Source organism: Vombatus ursinus, unplaced genomic scaffold (assembly GCF_900497805.2).
Source record: "Vombatus ursinus unplaced genomic scaffold, bare-nosed wombat genome assembly UNPS02014818.1, whole genome shotgun sequence".
Taxonomy (NCBI): domain Eukaryota; kingdom Metazoa; phylum Chordata; class Mammalia; order Diprotodontia; family Vombatidae; genus Vombatus; species Vombatus ursinus.
Genome location: NW_020954596.1, coordinates 23,703,173 through 23,726,904, shown reverse-complemented (window position 1 = coordinate 23,726,904; position 23,732 = coordinate 23,703,173). Strand labels below are relative to the sequence as shown.

At 41.1% G+C, this 23,732-nt stretch overlaps 1 protein-coding gene across 4 annotated transcripts in view; it reads right to left on the bottom strand.

Annotated features, from left to right (window-relative positions):
- The window catches only part of CPEB2 (cytoplasmic polyadenylation element binding protein 2), an 80,313-nt gene extending 58,572 nt beyond the window's left edge, over positions 1–21,741 (bottom strand). Inside the window, exons 1-3 of one of the 4 annotated variants that reach the window (XM_027836231.1) lie at positions 19,645–21,741; positions 15,993–16,274; positions 15,101–15,190 (exon numbers count right to left, since the gene is read on the bottom strand). In XM_027836231.1, the coding sequence (XP_027692032.1) occupies positions 15,101–15,190; positions 15,993–16,274; positions 19,645–21,498 (2,226 nt within the window). In that variant the 5' untranslated portion in view covers positions 21,499–21,741. Of the gene's footprint in view, positions 1–15,100; positions 15,191–15,983; positions 16,275–19,644 lie in introns of all 4 variants that reach the window. The other 3 variants (XM_027836235.1, XM_027836232.1, XM_027836233.1) reach the window with 3 other exon arrangements.
- Positions 21,742–23,732: the final 1,991 nt, after the last annotated feature.

Genomic DNA, 23,732 nt, shown 5'->3' with positions numbered 1-23,732 from the left:
AGGAAAAGAATATTCATACCATTCTTGTCTTACTAGCTCTTTGTTTCCAAGGGCAGTCCCAGAATTAACACAAAGAGATAAGGTATTAAGTCATAAGGAAATCAGTGGATGAAATGAATTCATTACTACAAATATGTACACGCCACACACACACAGACACACCACCTCATAACACATACCCCCTCTTAAAATAGAAACAGACTCACACAGATCAACGAATAAATCTTCAGGAAACATATCAATTGAGACTCCAAATTGGAAGTGAAGTTAGAGGCCACCTGAATTCAACCAGTAGCTGAAAAAGAATTTGCTCTACAACATACTTAAGTGACTGGGCATCCAGTTTTCACTGGACTGCTTTCCACTGAGGTAGAATTTACTACCTCTCGAGGAAGGCCATTCTACTCTTGGCTAACTCTAATTCTTAAATATTTATCTTCCTCACATCAAGCCTACAGGTTGCCTCTTTACAGTTACCTACCCATATTTCCTACTTCTGCCCTCTGGAGGCAAAAAACAAAGTCTTAATCTCTCTTTCGCATGGTCCTCCTTGCCCTAAGCCCAAGTCTTCTCTTTTCCAAAGACAAAGCAAAACAACATGTCCTGGGTGTAAAAAATTCTAGTATCTTCAAAAGATACTAGATACCAGGTAACACAGAATAAGAAAGAAGAAAGTAAGAGTTTTAGTTCAGTATAGCCTTCCTAAGCAAGATAAGAATAAAGGGAGATGGGGGGAGGTGGAGAGAGGGGAAGGTCTAACCAAGCTAAGGTCTAACCAGTTAAGTGCAGACCTAAACTTGTAGGGCTCATCTGTAATCCAGTTGTATCGAAGCAGAAAAAGCCACAAAAACATAGCAAAGTACAATTTCACTTCTAGGGAAAGAAACTTACTCTTCCTTCCTTCAGAATCAAAAAAACAAAGGAATCTTAGAACAGCTTTTTGTGACAGGAAGGAAAATGAATTTATAACCTGGGGCAAATCCCTTTCTCTCAATTTTTGCTTCTGATAGTGAAAGGGTGACATTATGCCTCTAATAATAGAGGTACTAATACATATTATCTTATTGCCTTAGAATAGGGCCAAGGAACTTCCAAGTCTATGGGCTTGAGATGGCTCTTGACTTAATTTCTTCTGGCCTACAGTATAGGTACCTTAATGATCAGTACTGAAAATACCCAAAATAACTAAGTCTTGAGCAATAAGTGCTAAAAGGCCTAAAGATGACATTATTCCACAAAGCCTATTTCTATGTTTATTTCCCTCTTTCTGCTTTTCTGTGTCTGTGTCTACGTATACAGCATCTGTTTCCTCCCTCTTCACTTTCCTTACTGTGACCTTCTATGTTGATTGGTCATAAGATACATGTAATATATTTTTTTTAAAAAAATTAGTTTATTTTCTCTACTTAAAACTTTGAAAGCAGATAATTTACTCAATGCTAAATCACTTTTAAATGAATTCCAAAGTTCTATAATGGCTCCAGGAAATTTAAGTGTGTATGTGTGTGTCTTTCCCCCTAAGTGTTTAAAAAAAAAAAAATCCTGTAGTAAAAAATGTTTTCCATGCCATTTTTTTGAAATTATCTTATTAAACTTTCAATCTTTAATGCAAAAAACTACAACACTGTATTGCAGAATAGGTATTTAATAAATGTTTGACTACTAACTTCTCATTCTGCCTACTGCTACTATGATACACAGTCTATTTCATGAATGGAACAGTCTAAGAAAGCACTCACACTGATCTAGAGAAAACAAGCCAAAGATTTCTATTTTCATAACAGCCTAGGGATTTTTGGGAAACAAAAAGAAACAAAACAAAAAAAACCCCTGTCAATTAATGGGGTAAATTCAGAGCCTCTACAACTACATTTAACATAGCCAGGAAAATATTTATATGTATCTTAATTTCTATACCAAACAAAATACAGATGAAGGAAAAGATAAAAATTTAGAGGAGTAAGACAAGAAAGTGGCTGTCAAAAATCCTTCCATATGGAGTTTTTTTGTGTGTGTGTGGAGAACAAATAGTATTAAGAGGATGTTGCTAAATTCTTAAAACATATAGACAACTGTACTATTCAATCACCTAGTGAAAATGAGTTACTTTTAAAAAGGACATAGCCTCTCAAAATCTTATATCACATTTTCAGTTCTGCAGTAATTACAGTATTGTTATGAAACATTACATTTGTTTTGCAGCAATCTGTAACCTGGTTAGCTACAACCTAATTCCTGAAGCGAGAATTATGCTTGTATGTTTTAGAATGTTCTAAAACTATAAAGGTGGGACCAGGCTGAACATGGATTCCCAACTGTAAGAATAATAACTTAACCCTTTAAAGTTTGCAAAGTACTTTCTTCATAAATACCTTGTGAAGTAGTTTTATAGGTTTGGATTTTTTTTTTCTGGACTAGGTCAACCAGTGATTTTGCTATTATATATCATTCTGATAAAGAAATTCTATCAAAGTAGGTAAAGCATATATCTTGCTATTCATAGTTTAGAAACTCGCTTTGAGCACTAAGAAGTAACTTGCAAAGGCTCATTCAGGCAATATATATCAGAGACAGGACTTGAACCCATATTTTCATGTCTCTGAGTCTATCTATCTACTCTGCGACCCTGCTGAGTGATTCCAAGTGTTATCCCATTTTATAGATAAAGAAAGTAGGACTGAGGGGGTAAATGACTGCTCACTATAATAAATCCAATGAGTTGGGATCTGAACTTAGGTCTTCCAATTCCAAGTTCACACACTCTGCTTATCATACCGCCCCTCAGATTGAGAGTAATGAAAGGTTGTCATGTAGGAAAGAAAGCAGACTTGATCTGTTGGGCCTGAGGCAGAGCAGAAGCAATGGGCTAAGTTGTAAAGAGGTCAATTTAGGCTTTATGTCGGAAATAAAAACAAAAAACAAAAAACAAAAACAAAAAAACAAAACCAAAACCTTCCTGACAATTAGAGGCTGCTCAAGAGGTTGGGAGTGCCTCTTTCCCGGGGATCTTCAAGCAGAGGCAGTATAGTTACTATATACTGGGTATCTTAAGAGTGGGGGATTCCTTTCATGTACAGGATTGGATTATATTACCACTGACATTCCTTCTTCCCACCCTCAATTTCGATGACTATGCCAAATATGATGTAATTCTATTATGTAATGATTTTTAGTTGAATTTCATTAAGTGGTATATGTAATATCTTCAAAAAAGGTTGACCAGTAATGTAGGTAGAACAGTGGCTAGCAAAACAGCAAAAATGAATTGGTACCAATGAAATCTGAAAACACCTAAAGGAAGGCCTCTTAACATGTTAGGCAGATCCTCTATAGAAGACATTTGGGAGAACATGGACAAGAATCACACCAGTTAAGACAGTGCAGATGGGTTACAAATGGAGTGAATTCTCACAGTAATAAGAAAACTAATTCACCAAAGCACTGAAATTATAAGGGATTCCACATGACATCTTTTAGGATGGGAGAGTGATGTCACTGAAATAAAGGGTAGCCTACCTAGCAAATTATACAAATTAATTTTCTTATCTCTAAAGTCTACCTCTTAATTCTACAATAACATCATGAAAAAAGGGGAGAGGGTAATATTTCTAAGCATAAACAGTAAGTACTTAAATATCTGAATTGTTTAATTAAATAGGATCAAGACTAACTATCAGTGACCTAGATCATATAAAAAAAAATTATCATCAAAAAATTCAAAGGGGTTTAGATATCAAGTTGACTTCTACAGTGATCATATCTCAGTGTTTCATTTTTAAGGGTAAACACAATGACTGAATAAAAGCATAATTTCAGAAAACATCAAGTTTCATGTATATAATAGCTAAAAGAATACAATATAACTATACTCTAAATTACAAATGAGGGACATAAAAATATAAGACTATGCTTAAAGAAAATTAAATTGTTCATATAGATAATAGGTAATTGCCTAGCTCGGATTAGCTCTGATTAGCAAAAAAATTCTAGAAGGTCAGAGAATTTGAGTTAGAAAACATACAATTTAAAATATAAGCAATGTACTGTGATTCATAAGACCAAAGAAGATATACCTAGGACACTTAGCAAAAGACTATTAACCTTAGTAGAAAAGTGATAGGGTTCTGTAGTCACCATTTATTATGGAAATCTTGAGGAGGTTCAGAGAGAAGATCACAATTTGTTAGAGGGGCTAGAAAGTATATCTTGTGAAGGTCACATCAACTAAGCTTATTTGGCCTAAAGAAAAGACCATATACTGAATTTTGTGACACCAAGGACTAAATAGTTAAATTATATAATGTTTCTGAAAAGTATATAAAATAAATTTTATGAAATGAATTCTCAGAAATGCTTTCCATTTTTACTGCAGTTCAACTAGCATCAATAATTTAGCTTTAAAGTTAGCTTCTCAATCTGCCAATTTAATTTAAGGAAATCACTTTGCAAACCTTAAAGAACTCTAAAAAAGGAGTTACATTATTAAACACAGTAAAAATGTAATCTTTTTTGTAAAATAACCCATTTTCCATCAAGATCCTCTTAACAAAAGGGCAAATAATTATGATAAATTTTCATCTATATATTCAAATCCATGATCAAAGTTTCTTAAAACTTTATTATTTTGAAGTTCTGTTGAAGAGTGTAAGCTCCTTGAAGGCAAGGACAATTTCATTTTTGTCTCTGTATCTCCAGTACCTAGCACAGTGCCTGGCAACATAGCAGGCTCTTAATACTTGCTGATCTATTGATATGTTAGTAGCACTTGTAGGTTACAATCGTTAGGCAGCATGGATGCATACTATAAGCAAGCAACTAGGTTTGAATTTCAGCTCTTTTTACTGCATTTATGACTTTCAGGGAAGTTACTTTATCTCTCTTGGACTTGGTTTTTCTCATCTGTAAAATGAGGGGACTTCCATCTTTATCTCTGCCCTATCAAGGTTAGTTTCAAGAACAGCTCTCAGTACAATAAATGATACTCTGGTTTTCCAGTTACCCAATGTTAACTTCATCAATAATGATTTTACTGGACAGTTATAGTCATCACTTTCTTCAAATGATTTTGTAACTGAACTCCAAAGACTTTAGTGACAAAGTAATGAACTCAAAGTCATCATGAATTTGGAAAATGTGTTGAAAAATCTAACTATTTAGTGTAAAGTTTAAGATACAACCTGTTTTTAAGTTGGATGACTGTTCCAAAAGCTCTTCTGTAAACTGCTGGTTTGGAAATTAAATACATTCTCCCATTGAAATGATGTTATAAGTTGCAATTTGATTCCTTGATTCCTAAATAACTTTTCCAAAATCACTTAAAATGCAATTCATAATCTATACTGTATTTTTTCCATAGGGGAAAAAAGTGTAGAAGATACTATTTAAATACTATTAACAAAAATCAGCAAAGCAAATTGAACAAATACTATTAAATTTATCTTGAAAGGTGACACTTAAGAAAACAAAGAGGATAATTAGAGGATAAGGTGATAAATGGAAGCTTTTCTGGAGATTCTGAAGGGGACTTTCTAGGTCTGTTCTTATAACATTTTAGAGACTGAGGTGTTAGTTTAAAAAAAACTACATCAAATTTTACTTGCTGTCTTTTTTTCCTTTGATATATATGTATCAACATAGAGTACTCTCCTCATTCTAGGCATGTTTGGTGGGTCAGGGGATTGTTTTTGATTTAAAAAATGAAGAAGATCAAATTTTAAAAGAAGAGGAACAAGGAAATTTTTCTTGTCAAGAATTTTTGTGTAGTTACAGAAGAAAAAAAAAAAAAACACAGAAAGAAAATAACCTCCCAAGGCTGAGAGTGATGGAATGGTGTAAGAAAGATATAGTGGTTTGGAGAGACTGGGGAGGTATGGTATGGAAAGAGAAATAATGTGCAATACATTTTAAATATGCAGGCTATATTAAAATTGTATACATTGCCTCTAGTACCTGTATATATAGAACTATCCACATCTAATGTGGATTTATGTTTGATGGGTAAGGATAGAATAGGAAATCAACAACAGAACAGGAAGCTGTGAACAAAGAATTTTCCAAAAATCTAGTCTATATACATGGGAATACTTGTATTTAATTTGGATCCATGTTTGAGCTGATGAGGGAAGAACTGAAAAATTATAGGAATTTTCCAAAATTTTAATCTCTTCTCTATTATATTTTTTACTCAGGTTAAAAAGTAAGTAGTTACTTATTTAGTTTTAATTGGAGATAACCAAGAATACAAATAAGTGAATTCATAAATTTACTTGTGAAATGCTTTCATAATGCTGATAATGAATTTATCAAAATATACCAAAATATGAATTTAATCCATAGATTCTAAAAGTTTTGTGAAATAGTATAAATCTCTTAGGGGAAAAGTAACCAATACAAATGAAATATAGAGAAAGCAATATGCCTGGCACATAGTAGGTATTTAACAACAAATGTTATGAACACAATGTATAAAAGCTTGAGAAAAACAAAAATTTATGTCCTCATTCAACCTGAAAAGCATTTGTTAAGCACCTACTATATGCCAGACACTGTGCTAGGCTCTGGGGATAAAAAGACAAAAATGAAACTCGGTCTATCCTTAAGGAGCTTATATTCAATTGGTGAAAGGGACTCAGATAAGGAAATTCAGTTAAGGAAATACTAGACACACCAAAGGGAAAATGAACATTTGTCTCAGTCGCATCTTTTTGATAGTCTGAAAAGAGATGATGCTCAGAGATTCTGAGCCACTCTGCAATTATAGGATTTAAAGTTAAGTAGTAACAGTCAACAATTTTTTTTTATCCTTTGTGCAAAACCCAATTATCTTACACATTTTGTTTCTAGTCCTCACCACCACCCCTTAACTCAAAGAATTTCAAAGAAATTTGTTATGTTTCAATTCCATGCTCCTATATAAAAAAATTGGCTGGCATTGTTTGGCTATGATATCAGATTCATGCAACTTCCCCAGTCAATCTGTGAGACTCATTAGTGAATGGCACTTTACAACTATTGGCTTCACTGACTATTCTCCACAATCTATTTCTTCCTCAGAGCTATTAGGGATCATACTCTATATGGGGATTACTTTTCTCAGTAGTATGGCTGAAGTTTCATTGTATCTAGTTTCTCCTTTAGTACCACCGTGAGAAGTAACACATATACAAGGTTTCTATCCCTTGATTTTCCTACATGATCCTTCAGCAAGATTCAAACCCATTCTTCAGAAAGGAAAAAATAACAGTGCTATTTTAAATAAATATTAGTTTAGCTATACATTGTTACCATCTGTTTCATCCCACACACAAGTGCCAAAAACAAAAACAGCTTGAAACACGCAAATGGACTCATGGCATCTCTAAGTATCTTCCTATGACTACAGCTTCATCTACAAAAAGATCCAGTTGATTTCAATAAAAGTAAATTATAGGAATTGCATAATCACTCCTCCCAGTAAACTAAGGAACTAAAACAATTCTGGTTTATAGGCTAAATTTAGGATACTTTATTCAAAATACTATTATCTATTTCTAGATATATGGACTGTCACTAACTGGCAGTGTAACTGTCATCAGGAAGAAGCACTGGTCTCTGGAATTGGGGGACCTTGGTTCCTATCTGCCCATTTGACCTTGAATAAGCCTTTCTAATCTCTCTCGGCCTCAGTTTCCCTGTCTGTAAAATGAGAGGGCTGGACCATGGCCTCCGCTGTCCCTTCCAGTCCTAGCTCTGAGGCATGTTTTACATCTCCGGGAATCAGAGTTTCTTCTTGACCAGAATGAGAGGGTTAGACTAGATTTCTAAGGTTCCTTTCAACAGTAACATTCTTTGAGATCTGAGAAAAAGAGATAACTAGGGAAATCAGACTGTCTCAGGTATACATTATTTTGATGTTACTGAACTGGCACAAAGGATCCAACTGCTTCTTTTCCTTGGTTTCCCCTCCTTTTAACTATTTTGGCAGGTAAATACATTGGAGGGAAAAGAGATATGTATGAATACTCGACCCTGAGAAAATTTGAGATTTGGGGTATGATCCATGAGCTAGATAACCTTGGGAACTACTAAGGTTTTCAAAAGTTTTGATTTACAGAAGGATTTGTTTTGGAGACATAGTCCATCTGAATAGTTCTCCTGGGGAACACCCCCAAGATGCTGGTTGTGAACTCTGTGCCAACATATGCCCCTCATCCCTGACCCCTTAACTCAAGTGTCTCTCCAGATAGGAGGGCTGCCATTCTGGGTAAATATTGCCAAGTGGAGTATTGAGGAGGAAGTGAAGTAAAGGGGGAGAGGATGTTAATAGGAGGAAGTTTGTGATCTGAACATAACTTATGCCTATGAATCAATACAACCCCCCCCCAAAAAAATGATACCCAGGCTGAGAAACAAGCCCAGCTTACATACTGCAAAGGTTTTCGAATGAGAGGCAACATGGTATTAATGAAAAGAGCACTAGACTTCCTCAGTTTGTAACACTGTGTTGAACACGAATAAGACAATTTTTCTCAGTCTATTTCCTTATTTGCAAAACAGATAATATTCTAGCATCTATCTCTCACAGGATCATATAGCTCAAATGAAGTAATACAAAGAACTTTATAAAATCTTAAAACATTATATAAATATTAGCTATCATTTAAAGGAAATGAAACATGGAAACTTTTACAATTTAATAGTAATTACAGACACCCTGCTAAAAAAAAAAATCAAGAGTTGAAACTATGACAATATAGTCTATGTTCATTATCACATAGCTTCCATGGCAACAAGCATGTAGCTTTCCAAATATGGAAACTTCAACAAGACACAGTTTATCACCACCCTTATAATATACTGGTAATTAACAACTGACAGAAAGTGATTTTCAAAAGCTGAGATAGAAGAATCCTAGAAATAGCTAGTATTAGGACCCATCTACGCAGATCAGCAATTAAAACAGTATTTCTCCTTAGCTAATACCTATAATTCTTATTTTAAAAATAAACTGAAACAAAATTTTTTTCTTCTCCAATCGTGAACATATTTACCACAAATAATCTGGGGTATACCACAAAACAAAATCTAAGGGGGGAAAAAAGGGAAAGTATCTACAAGAGAAAAACAAAGAAAGCAGATTTTGGAAAAACTAATTTATTAGGGAAAAGGAAAAAATCAACTCTGGAAAATGGGTATAGCCTGACTGAGAAATAACTAGGGAGAAATAAAGCATAAAAATATTACCAAGGTGTCACTAACAATATAATAAACTAAATTCATATCAAACTAGAAGTTTATGGCAAGACATAATTTGTTATAGTATTATAACCAAATCACCATCCTATTTCAAAGACAACTTTTTCTTGCAAAATACAATGTTTTCAGAAGGAAAAGGGCACAAGTCACAAGAAATAGTCTCTTTACATTTACTTTATAGAAGAATTTCAGTTTAAATTCAAAGAACACAAGCTTTTGAAAATAGGTAAATTAATAGTGTGCAGTCTTTAATCTATCAAAAACAATCTCCATGTCCCTAACACACAAGTACTGTCTATACCACATTGACCCTTGTTGCACATACCATGCTGATACCCACAGTAGGTGTATCACATTGTTTTAGTGAAACAGTAATGTGACATAAGAACTCTGCTATCACATACCAGTGACCAATGCAACACAACACACTTGCTTCACTCTCCTTTTGCTCTCTAATTGTTCCCACATCTTCAGCTTTACTTCACACTGCTTCCACATGAGCTACATTTTGGCCAACCTGGACAAGTCACCATCCTTGAAAATATCCCATGCCACTCTGCTTCTTGTTCATGCTGTAACCATGCCTAGAAGGCCTTTTCTACTTTCATCACTTGTTGAAAGCCTCAAATACGCCCCCTCCGTGCCTTGGGTTTAGCTGATTTTGCACTTTACCTTTCAGTAAAATTAATGGCCCTTGTCTCAAAACTTATTTGCACATCTTTCAGAAAACACTTATCAGTTACTGTCTTATATTCTAGTTGGTTGTGCTCTCCCTGCTTTTAAAGTCTCTCTCTCCTTCAATCCACACAGCTGCCAAAAAAAATTTTCCTAAAGCATAAATCTAGCCTGGTCACTCCCTCCTGAAAAACTTTGTGACTTCCCTATTGCTTCTTCAATTAAATACTATATTTCAATCTGGTCATTCCTAATGTGGCTCCAACCTATCTTACCAAGCTTATTTCAGATTTCTGTAATATCTGCCCAAACTGGAATGGTTCTCTGAATTTGACATTCTACCTTCTGCCTCTGATTTCCACTGTCCCCATGTCGAATCTATGGATTGAAGGGGCAGCCAGGTGGTGCAGTGGATAGAGCACTGGCCCTGAAGTCAGGAAGACCTGAGTTCAAATCCGGCCTCAGACATATAACACTTACTAGCTGTGTGACCCTGGCCAAGTCACTTAACCCCATTGCCTAGCCCCCCCACAAAAAAAAAATTATGGATTTTTTTTGTCTTTGTAACCTGGAACACAATGCTTTGCAAATAGTAAGCACTTAATAAATGTTTAAATCGAATTTGTCTCTCCAACTACAGAAATAAATTCAAGACACGGATTACATACTAGTCTTCCTTTTATATTCCAATAAATATATCACAGTGTTGGACATAAGTACCTAGTAAGCACTTGTGGATGTTGAATTGCTGCTATTATTTCTCTATCATTACAACCTGCCCTATAACAGTAATTAGAGATGGGATGGTCTCTTATAAATCTCTCCCATGGGGGGCAGCTAGGTGGTGCAATGCATAGAGCACCAGCCCTGAAGTCAGAAGGACCTGAGTTCAAATAGGACCTCAGACCAAACACTTAACACTAGCTGTGTGACCCTGGGCAAGTCACTTAACCAATTGCCTAAAAATAAAATAAAATAAATCTCTCCCATGCTCTACATGTCTCATAAAGAAACTAGGGCAGAACTGTTATGCTATTAAAAGTTGGGGTTGGGGGGTAAAGAGAGTATGTGTAATCTTGCTTGAATTCTGGTTTAAGATGAAAAAAGTATAGGAAAGGTACACTGGTACCACAAACCTAATCATATGTTAGATAAGAATGAAGCAATGCTAGTGTCGACAGGAATGGCCCCTTCAACCTACTCAGAAATTTGAGAAACCACATTATTTCTAGGAACGGTAGCTTTTCTTCCTTAATATTATCTATCTCATTTGCGGGGGGAGGAGTGAGGGTGATTTCAAACCTGTGATCTAATCAGTGTAGGAACTCCCAGTTTCTTCCCCAATGATGCAGACTGAAAACTGTCTATTACTTATAATCTTTGGAGAGAGGCCTAGGGAACTGACAAGTTAAGTGACTTTTACCACGGTCATCCAGTTAATATGTGTCAGAGGCTGAACACGAACCAGGTTAAATGACTTTTTCCCATGGCCAATCAGCTAACATGGGTCAGAGGCAAGACTTGAACCTGGGTCTTCCTGACTCTATGGGCAACCCTCAATTTTAAGAATCATCTTTGCAAATATATCCTTCCTAAACTTATCCTAAGATAATATCCATATTCTGTAGAGGAGAAATATATCTAAAGAAAAAAAAAGATGTTGCAGAAAAGGCATGCATGCCACCATTTGGAAGAATCAGAGAATTATACATTGAGGGCTAGGAAGAACCTCAAAGGTCATCCCATCAAATTTCTTCATTTTACAGATAAGGAAACTCGCCAAGGGAAGCAAAATGACTTTTCCAAGGTCACATAGGACAAAGCAGAGTCAATACACAAATTCATGTTCTCTGACTCCAAATCTTGTGTTCTTTCCACTAGCCTCATGCTGACATGGGAAAGGAAATACCAGTAGCTATACTTATTGGTAGGTATTGGTAAATGTGTATCTATCAGATAAAGATTCTTAAATATTAAGCTCTATTTGGTACAGACGAAGGTCAGAGTTACACAAATGTGCATGAAGAAAATTAGCATTATTTTTAATTTGCTCTAAGTCTATACAATAAACAGGGACCAAACTCTGTACTTCAATTTTTAATGTAACAAGTATCCATACTATCTGGATTGAAAATATGAAATAAAACATCTTGATATAAGAAATATACACATTTGAAGTAAGATTTAAAAAGGAAAATTTTCTATTTAAAATCAAGAAGTTTTCCTACCTAAGTTTTTAAAAAATCATCAAAACAAAATGTTTTGATAAAGATAGCAAAAAATATAAACAAAAAATAAAGATAGTAAAAAATGTAAACAAAAAAAATCAGCCTTCTGATTAACAGATGTTCAATTTGTTTTCTCTATTTAATTCTGCTTTTTTTTTCTTTCTTTTTGACAATTCTATTGTGCTGATTTCTTGGTAAACATGATTGAAAAAGATGCATAATGCACAGTCTCTTACATCTGAGATATCTATACAGTCCTTTGGCCTGCTACAGAAGCCTTAACCTTATGTATGGACTAAAGGAGGTCAATTTCAAAACACAGTATTTTTAAGTTTTTAGCATACCTAAGACATCAGACTGAGAATGTTTTAGAAGGCAAAACAAACAAAACCTTTGGAAAACCAACAAAAGTGAGATAATCCCTCTAACTAAAGTGACTGAAGCAGTTGAAAGCAAAAATTCCAACACCAAATTCTTAAATTTTAAAATATGTCTATTGCAAAAAATATGGGTAAAAATATTTCTGTGACAGTTATAAATCAGTCTATCAGAGGATCTGTTAAGGTGCTTATTATTTGATAGGTCACTACATTTTTTAAGAGCCTCTACTACGAAAACTTCTACCTTTTATGGAAATAATTTCAGACTATTATGTGCCTTTCTATGTGTAAAGCACAAGACCAAGCAGTAACATTAATTTTAAAACTTAGTTTTTTTCGAGGAAAAATCCTTGTGTTTACAAACTAAAATAGTAGTTTTTAGAACATTTTATGACTATTTGAAGCTGCTGAGCCAAATGCATATTTCAGCACACAGTACTGAAATATAAGTACATGTCTAGTAACTTACTGCCACAATTGTTGAACATCAGACTTCCACCTATGATAGCTATCTCAAATCACCTCATGATCTAAAAATAAAAGGTTTTGGAATAAGAGGCAGCATGGGAATAATGGGAATAATTACTCCTTTTTTCTTTCCTGTTCCTCATTTGTTGGGATTCCCTGCTCATCAGGCCAGTTCCAACAATGCCTAAATATTACAGAATCACAGAACATTAGGTCTAGAAGCCCTCCTTCATCTTATACAGGCAAAAACTCAGGCCTAAAGAGGCCAAAAGGAATTCAGTAAATACAGAGGTTAAATCCAAACCCAGTCTCAGTTTTTAAAATGCGAGTCTAGGTTTTTTACCAAGTCGCCCTTTCTCTCCAATCCAATTGCTTACTACTACCAACAAAGGCCTTTTAATTGGATTTCTATTTCAAAAATCGAATATATACAAGCTCATGTTCCTACCAGTGTATATTCCCTGCTTGAAACTCACTCTCAGATCTTTGGTCAACCCATAGTCCTTTAAAATTCACTTCCTCTAGTAAACTTCCCCTAATTAAAATATTCCCTCTTCTACCCATTTTATGGGATTTGTGTACACAATATATGTATTACAATAAAACCTCACTAATTCAGGTTAACTGGAGACAATAAGCATGAATTAGTGATGAATCCAATACAGCACATTTTACATGTAATAAAATAATAGGGAGCATGGCATAATGATTATCAAGCCAGCCTCAAGGCTGGGAAAACTTGGTTTCAAATCCTGCTTCTGATTCAGATTAGAAATTTTTTTGGCTGGCTGACCGAAGTTAAGTCACTTAATCTCGAAATGCTTTAGGCAACTCTGTAAGTTACAGAGGTGCCAAACTGTATTAGAGTTTCCTCAACAGAGCATCTCCTATACTAAGGAAATCACAGATACAGTCCCTAAAGTTATGGTACCATAACTGCTAAATTATTCTGGATTGTAGAATATGGTACATATGAATTTTAGAATATTTTATATCTGTAATATTTTTTCCAGCGAATTTTTGTTGACAAACAGATCCAATTCATTTGTGAATTAGCACCTATTTGATATCATTTAGCCTATTCTTACAATAGGTTAGTACATGTTATTTTCTTAGAATATAGTTTGTCTCTTTGCAGAGACAAAACACACACAAAAACTTAAGATCTATTTATATGCAACAGCATTATCACTTAGGGTATTAACCTTATCCACTTAAATAGGTGTTTAGAGCAAGAAAGGGTTTTGCAAACTATCCATAAAAAGAGTCCACTGGCTTTTTATTTCTTTTGCAATCCTACCCTAACCTCCCATCATCTAGTACCAAATAAGCAGACAAATACTAGCTGCCTACAGGCAGATGAACAACATATTTAACCCTAAATGGCTTGGAATAGGGCCAGGCTAGGCCTGGAGATGGATGGCTAAGATTCACCTGGAAATTCTGGCTCAAGAGTTAGCATAAAGATGTTGTTTTAGAACAGGGAAACGCTAGACTAGTTTTGGTCTCTCTACTTCAACTTAGATTAAATGTTTATCTATTTAAAAAATATTCACTTATATGCTCGCACGCACGCGCACACACACACACACACACACACACACCCCTTTATATTTAGAAGCTTATCTCATAAGATTCCTTTTATAATAATTGAAGAAAATTGAATGAAAACAGAGTGGGCATGGCAGAAACATATCCTAAGACAAATAAACTAGATTTCATGACAAAGACTAACTTTAAATTGTATAAAATAGTAATGAAATTTAAAGTAGTTAAATGAATTTGTACTAAACAAAACTGTAGGTCCTCTTGGATTAAGCTAAACACATTAACTGAACTGAACATTCATGATTTAAGTCAGGTGCATTTATCCCAATGATAAATTAAGATTTCCCCCTCCCCAAAATAAATTTAATATTTTACAATCTTACAGCATATATGGAATCTGAAATAGATGACACAAGAAAACAAAGCAGTTATATCTATGTCTTCTGACACGGTCTGAACATGTTTATAAATGGATAGTAATTAATAAATTGTGAGAAATCCCAATCACACAGAAAAAAATACTAACTCCTAACCAAAATCCTGAAAAATATTCGCTGTGCAGCCTACCTGGTCTATTCTGGATGTTCCGGCTGCAGTGCACCAACTATCTTGGAGTGAATCTGAGCCCCAAGCTGGCAACTGCAAACTAGATCTCACCTTCAATAGCATAGAAGTTTTCATCAGAAACGAGCAGTTCTCTTCTCTTCCCCACACCCACCCTTAAAAAACAAACACCACAATGCTTTCTACCCTATAGATGTTTCATTTAGTGGCCCAAATCCATAAAGGATTGCTGCAGAAAATGCTATTAGCAATCAGACATAATGGAACTTCAATTAGCCTACAATCCCAGCAAACATCAAAGGGGTTGGAAAACGTCTAGGATCTCTGCTTTAACTATTAGGCCACATTTAGAAAGGATGTGTGGATAGACAAGCCAGTGGGAAGTCCACTCTGAACCAGCTACTATAAATGTGAACTCCATGCAAAAAGCCCTGAAGTTGCTTTTTGCTATTAACACAGCTGCACTAAGTACAGTCTAACATACATACAGCTGGTCATAGTGAAATATATTAAGAATTATGGCAATTGTGGAATACTTTAATACAGATCAATTTTAGATGAAGTCAACTCTGGTGGTTGTTTGATCCATAAATACAGCATGATCCTTCTTTGGATTGCCATGCCAAAGCTTTGATTAGAATTTTCAAATATACAGTAATTTTTCTGGAATTATGAGATCATTTAATTACAAAAAGGAAACTTCAATTCTTATCTCAAAGTTTACTCATATATTTTAGCCTTCATTAAATACTTGCTATAATTGGGTTAAAAACAAAAGCTTTTTAAAACCTTATTTTCTTGAATAGCCAATTAATAATTTTAGGATATCATTACCCAATTTGCTAATACAAAAAAATTAACATAAGAGATAATTCCATTTACATACCATTCTTACCTGTAAGGGTAAGAGAGTATTACTGTTGTTGTCTGTTCTGAACACATTATCTTCAATCCATGATTTAGGTGTCAGGGATGGAGTAGATCGAGTAAATTTTGGTGGAGCTATGACATTACCAGAAAATGGTTTCTTCAAAGGAGAGATCTGATTCATAGTTCCTGGAATTCCCATATTTCCAGTTCTACGATGATCTCTGCCATGCATTGCTCCCCACGACATACTTCCTGTGCTCCAGCCACTGCTCTGATGGTTGCTCCAGGGAGACTGCTTCAGAAGAGGCTGGGGAAATATATCCGGTTAAATTATTTTTGAAACATCAAAACAGGTTATAGTAATTTAAGTTTTTAATCTGCAACAAATATATATGGCTATTTAAACTGACTAAAGTATTATTAAAGATTCATATGCCACATTGTATATTTTAGAAATGACGCAAACTAATAGGCTTGAAATTTTGCCATTAAAAACAAATCTTAGTGGTAGGTGACTTTCTGACATCTTTCACAAACACAATTATAATCAAGCTGAGGTTTCATAACTACTGCTAAAATACAGGTATTGTGACTAGATGATTCATATAATTTTCACTCTTTCGGGAATAAAAGGAAACTAACACAAATGAAAGATAAAGGAGAGGAAAATGCGCTTCAGAATCCATATGGAATTCAAATTGGAGATCTTCAAACAAAAAACCTAAAGGATGATTTAAAATATCACAATCTGCTATCCACATAAACTTCTTCAAAATAAAATTAGTCTTCTGAGTGTCAGAAAATGTAATATCCCTTACTATATAACAACTATTTTAGACTTTGAGTCTAAATAAGTAAAGTAGCATAACTACAAAAATGGCTAATGATACATTTGGAGTTACTCTGTTACACGAGTAAATTTCCTTTGGGATAGAGGAAGAATTGGAAGAAGTGCAGCATTTTTTTTTCATTTTCCCAATCAACTATAAAAGGTCCTTTATTCCAGTTCTAGCTATGTTATTCAGCACCATTCAAAAAAAATTACTAAAAAAAGAAAAAAGAAAAAAAAATCCATGCTATTCTATCACTTTAAGAATTGCTAAGCAGTTGTCTGATGTTACCTATAGGTGGATCCACTGAGATTAAGTTAGCAATAATAAAATACTATAAAAGCTGCTTATTTGAGAGGAAGAGAACAATACAATTCTTATTCAGTTTTTAGAGAAAAATACTATTTTTCAAAGAAGTTATTTTCAAGATATATAATGACATTTTTGTTCCACTGAAAAACTAGAAGTATTTCTTTAACTTAAGATAAGCCACAATGATTAATTAATGTTTTAAACTTGAATAGTTGATATTATAAAGACAGGTGAAAAAACCTCATTTAATGTTAACTGTAATACAAAATGTCTCTGGTATTCAAGTGTAGTAATTCAAGTTTGTAATTCTTAAATGCCAATCTACTACACATGCAGAACGTTTAAAGTGTAAAAGCTAAAAAGTACTAACTAGTTCTGTGAATTTGTACCAAATAGCTTATTTTTTTGGGGTCCTCAGTTTCCTCTTCTATTAAAAGAGGGTTTAAATAATACACTGCATACTTTAGCTTATGTTGTCCCCGTTTTCAGCTTTTAAGAGCAGTTTCCTGAGAACTTTAGCTGATATATTCCATCACAATCCATGCTTTTAGTAGACTCTGTTTAAAAGTTGATAATTGATAAATACTAATCCTTGCATATATTCTGTAAAACTTTGTCGGTCATACTGACAGCTTTATATAAATAACTACTAGTAATAGCTCTCTGTGGCAAGCTGCTAGATTAAAAGATGGAGGGAGCGATCCAAAGATATCCCCTGCCTTACTCAAGGTTACATAAATCTGAGACAAGTAGAATAGGATTTCACAACTCTTGAGTTTTTTATACATACACCCTTATTCTCATTCACTGGCAGTGAGAATACATACTAGTCACTGCAAAAATGACAAATGCTACATTTAGTGAATTATGACTAAAGACACCAAAACACCTTTAAGCTAGCGAATATAAAAAACGTAAGAAGTCACTAGATTCACACATTTCAGAAAAGTTTGAAAATCTAGTTTTAAGCTTCACCTGTCATGTTAACCAATCTATGAGAAAAAGAAACGAAAAACTGACCGAGATATTCAGATTATGTATAGTCAAAGGATGACTTGACCAAAAAAATTTAATTTGTATTTTAATACAAGTTGTTAGCCATTAAAAAAGCTTGGGTCACTAAAGGTCAGTTAGAAGATGCTGCTTGAAAAAAGAAAAAAGCTTAACACAGTCTGCCTGTGTTATTTCACTTTTCTTCTTCTTTTTAAATATCAAGCCCCCCCCAACTCTCCCCCCCCACTACAATGCTTTTAGGTAAAAATTCTCTGAAATCTGCTCCCTTCGCAGGACGCCTAGTTTTTAACAACAACCACATAGGTGTAAACATGAAACCCAACTCCAGACAATCTTGCCTAGGTCAATGATCATTCCTCATCAATGTGGGCTTGTCACAACTCCATTTTTTTTTTTTTTTTACTCATCTGACAGCCTCCAGTGTATGACAAAGACCGAGGGACAGCCAGCCCTTTCGGATTCAAAATGCCATGTCCGTGACTTCCAACCAGAGCTAACCCAGTACCACACTTGTCTCCTTCCCTACTCCAGGACTCCGACTAGCCGAGGGCAGCGCTCCCCAGCCCGGGGCTGGAGAGATAACAAGTGGGCAAGAGATCATCTCCACCCCCCGCCCCAGGCCCCTCCGGGCTGACAGCGGCCCCACCCACCCCGCAGCCGCAGCGCAGAGCCGGGCAGCGCCGGCCTCGGGCCTGACCCCCGGAGCTCCGCAACCTGGCCCGACGCGGCCTCCGGCTCCCCCTGCCCCCTAATGCCGGCTGACCCCTAATGTTCAGCGCCTTCACTCACAGACCGTGTGACACATGTGTCTGTCTACACAAGTGTGCCACACTCGAGGCGCACACACACACACACCCCCCCCCGCCCCCCCCCCCCCCACTTACACTCCCATGCAGCCGCACCTTTTCTGTTAGGGGTTCGGGGGAGGGTCTGGGGAGTCCTGCCCGGCCCAAGGCCTCTCAATTCACAGTCCGCTTACTCACCTCATCAACATCAGAGGTCGTTTGACCTTCTCCCCCTCCCTCCCCGCTCCCCTCGGCCGAGGCCAGAGCCCAGGTAGCCCTCGACGCCCCCCGCCCCCGCAGCCGTTCCTGACCTTCTCTCTCCCGAATGACGTCCCCCCGCCCCCCCCAAGAACTGGAGGGCGTTGCGAGGGAGTGGGGAGAGCAAGTACAGCCAATGTCGACCTCAAAGTGTCCTTCAGGGCTCACAATCCGGGGGGCCCCTCCTGAGCCCCGAGCCTCCCCAGCCGGCCGCCTCCTGCCGGGGCCGGTCCCCCGGGCCCCGCCGCCCCTAGCCCTGCTGGGCAAGCGCTTCTCCTCGGCCTCGGTCGCCGTGACTTCCTGACCTTTCCTCTCTTCCCCCAGACCGCCGCCCGCCGCCTCAGTCTCCCGCACCCCCGCCCGACCCGGCCCGCCCCGGCTCCGCGCTCCGAGCCGCTTTGCCGCGGGCCGCCGGTCCCGCGCCCACCCGCCCCCGGCCCGCTGACCCTCGCTGACCCCGCCCGGGCCCGGCCTGTACCTGGTGGTGGTTGTACGAGTTCCTCTGCTGCAGGAAGGCGGCGGCTGCAGCCTGGTGCTGCTGGAGCTGCGGGCTGACAGGCGAGCGCCGGCTCGAAGGCGGCGGCGGCTGCGGGGCCGGGGGCGCGGGCTGCGGCTGTGGGGCCGGCGGCGGCTGCTGAGGTAAATTCATGGCCGGCGGGGGCGGGGGCACGGCGGCCGCCGAGAAGGGGCTGCCGAAGCCGCCGCCGCCGCCTCCGCCGCCGCCCGGCACGCTCATGCCGGCGCAGGGGTTGTGCGGAGACACGGGCGAGAAGCTCTGGAAGAAAGCCGGGTTGATCGACGACGGAATCCCCGGGTAGAAGCTGCTGTCCGTCTCCGGATTGGGCGGCGGCATGGCGCTGATTGGGCCGCCGCAGCCGCTGCCGCCGCCGCCGCCCGGGGTGGCGGCCGAGGAGCCCGGCGGTGGCTGCTGCTGCGGCTGCGAAGGCTGGGGCGGCTGCTGCTGCGGTTGCGGCTGCGGAGGCTGGGGCGGCGGCGGCGGCGGCTGCGGTTGCGGGGGCTGGGGCGGCGGCTGCTGCTGCTGCTGCTGGGGCGGCGGCGGCGACGAGGTCTGCACGGACCAGGGGGTGCCGAAGCCCGGCAGCGGCGGCGGCGAAGCGGAGCCTCCTCCTCCTGCTGCTCCTGCTGCTGCTGGGGGGCCCCCGCCCCCTCCGCCGCCGCCTGGGTGAGGCAGGTCCGGGCTCTGCAGACTGCTGAAGCCGCCGCCGGCCCCGAGCCCCCCGCCTGGCAGGAGGTTACTGGGGCTGTTGAGCAAGGGGTGGTTGGGGGACTCCATCGACGGGGGCAGCTTTGAGCCCGGCAGGAGATTCACAGACGGCGTCGAGGTGGCCAAGCCCACATTGGGGGACTCGGCGGCGGTCCCCTCGCCGGCTGCCGCTGCGGTCGCTGCTGTCGCCGCCGGGATCTTCCGAAGACCGTCCACCCCCCCGTGGTGGTGGTGCTGGGCTTGGGGCGGCGAGGGCTGAAGCGGGGGCTGGTAGTGCTGGGGGAGGGGATGGTGGTCTCCCGGTGGCTGCTTGGGGTGGTGGAAGTCCGGTGGGTGGCGGTGGTGGCGATGGTGCGGGTGGCGCGGGTGGCTGAACTGCTGCTGTTGCTGTTGCTGTTGCTGTTTCTGGACCTGCTCCTGTTGGAGCTGCTGCTCTTGCTGCTGCTGTGAGATGTACTGGTCGGGGGTGTTGAGCGGCGGCGGCTGCTGCTGCTTCAAGTCCTGAGGGTGGGGAGGGTGGGGGGGGTTGAACTCTTTCCTCTCCTGGCTGCTCAGCTGCTGCTGCTGCTTGCTGAAGTCCTGGGGGGAGGAGGTAGTGGAGGAGGAGGAGGACGAGGAGGAGGAGGAGGGGTGGTGCAGACTCTGTTTGAAGTCCTGGGAGGGGAGGAGGTGGGTCGCACCCGCTTTCGTGCTGCCGATGGGATGGTGGCTGGGGAGTTTTTCGGGGAGCCCTGACCCTGAGAGTTGCTGCTGCTGCTGCTGCTGCTGTGTTAGCCCCAGCAGCAGCTCATCTTGCATGGTATGGTTGTGCGCTGCGGCGGCCGCAGCCAGGAACAGAGGGGAGGAGGAAGAGGCGGCGGCGGAGCTGCTGTTGCTGCAGCCGCCGCTGCCAGTGGGGATGGAGAACTGGGAGGGGGTCGAGGCCGGGGAGAAACCGGTGACAGGCAACGGTGGGAGGGGGGCGAAGGGCAAGGAGGAGGAGAGCTGGGGGACGGCAGGGACTGGGACTGGCGGGTAGGGTCGGTAGGCTCCGCCGCTGAACAAGGGACAGGGGCTGCTGCTTCGGAGCGGGGCAGTTTGCAGTAACCCGAATCCGTAATCCCCCATTTATCAGGTACAGCCACAGGGGAAGAAGGGAATGGGGAAGAGAGGGGGCGATCCCCACCAGGGCCGAGATAGACCGCCCCGCCCCACTTCCTTTCGCCTGCCCCACCTAGGAAACCTGGGACAGGACCGGAGCTGCCACTAGGACTGGGTTTGGGGGAGCGTGTGTTGGAGGGAGGAGGGGAGGGGGGGAGGTCAGTAAGACACACCGTAACTGAGCGAGGTTGACCGTCTTTACCCCCTCCCTCCCCCCCCTTACAGCCACCTCCTCCTCCTCCTCCCGATACCGGCTCCGGCGCCGCCGCAGCAGCCCCTTAAGAACCCCGGAACGTGCGTCACAGCCACCTCACAATTGCGTCCCCCCTGGCACGCGCGGGCACGAGGCCGAGGCTCTCTTCCCCACCCCACCCCCCCATTCATTAATATGCAGGCGCCTGCCGGGGGCGCGCGCGCGCCTCGGCTCGGGGTGGGGTGGAGGAGGGAGCGCGCGGTGTCACCGGGTTCTCTTTTCCCGGCCCCTCCCTCCTCCGGGGCCGAGGACGGGGTGGGGGAGGGGAGAGGAGGAGCTCTAGGGTCTGGTGTGCGTGCCCTCGGGACGTGATGGCCTCGGGACGTGATGGCCTCGCGCCGTGGGAAAAGGAAAAGCCGGTTGGGAGCGAGGCCAGCCGGCCGGCGAGCGAGGATGAGAGGGGGCTCGCGTGCTTGGCTGTGGGGGGGGGCGCGGGAGGTTCCCGGGCAACGGCCCCTCCCTCACATTTTTCTCGTAGTCTGGTGGGGTAGTTTACACGCCCCTGAACTCTCCTAGTTATGACCCTCCCCCAAGACCCGCACACACCCCTCGCGGTCATTGGGGTAACACCCCCCCTCCGCCTCCTTCCTGTCCACTCCTCGCCCCGCCCCTCGGTCATGTGAGAGCCCTGAGCCGACCCTGCCACTTCCTCGGGAAAGGCCGGGACTGGGGGAGGTGCTGGGGCTCGGGGCAGTGGGGCGGGGGTTCCGGACCGGGGTTCGCAGGTTTTTTATCCACTGCTTCCGAGCCGATGGGGCCTCGGCCTCGAGGCGTCCTAGACTCGGTGGCCTGCTGCTGGCGTGTGTTTTCCGGCCCGAGCCGCCTCGGGCATTTTCGTTTAACTAAAATGAATAAAGCCTCTGGAACACGAACTAGCTCTATACGGTTATTCGCACCCGCACCCGCACGCCCAATGCCTTGGAGTGGGGCTCCGTGCTAACCCCGGCAGGCTCCTCTGCCCGTGTCTTCCGAGCACTTCGTGTGCCGTCCGCGGGGCTTGGCAGCGCCTGACTCCTCCCCGCCACAGTCATCCCGGCTCCTCCGCCCCTTCCCTCGGGAGACTCTAAACATTTCCGAAGCTTTATGAATTTTCAAGGGAGAAAGCTTCTTCACGGCAGGGGGGAAGAAGAGGCTCTGACTCAGCACTCGGCTTGTCCAGGCTTGCCAAGCGGCAGGGTAGAAAGCTCCCCGGGCACTGCTCCTCGAATGAGGAATGTTCGCACCGTAGCCTTGCCGGGACTAAATGCTATATGTGGTAGAAAAAACGCCCCGTATTGCATGATGAAATGCACATTTCATTCTGAAAGTCTGCTTTTCTCAATTCTTAGAGAAGATAAGTTGCCATAATCTTGACAGAAATGGGCACACAATGTGTTCAGGCCCGAGCAATCTCTCCTTTACAGCCGGGCTAATCTTATTCTTGCCACCAGAGTGTACACTTCTGTAGGCATGCATTCCACATCATGTTCTGGGGCCTCCGATTCCGATTCCTGGGAACCACTAAAATAACAGTAGCAGAGGCGCAGTGCTTACAGCAGAAAATTAAATTTCATTTGAAGTCTATAACTAGATAGTATTCCACCTAATGAACTAACTTTGTTTTATTAAGTGAAAGTGAGGTTCATCTTTAATCTTGTAATAGTTACCCTATTTACAAAGTATATTTATGTGATTGACAAGTTCTCAACCTGAAAATCATTTTTAGGCCTTCGAGAGAAATGTAAACTCTTGATTTTCACGAAACCTAGGGATTGTGGAGTTAAATGGGCACCTGAGCAGCTATCCTAAACTACACATGAAGCAATCAAGTCATCGTGCAAGTGGTGATCCAGTTTCTGCTTGAAGGCTTCCAAGGAAGGTTGGAAGTGGATTGCGGGGACTCACTACACTGTTGGAGGCTCTAATTGTTGGGAAGTTTGTCCTGACTTCAAGCCTAAATTTCTCTTTA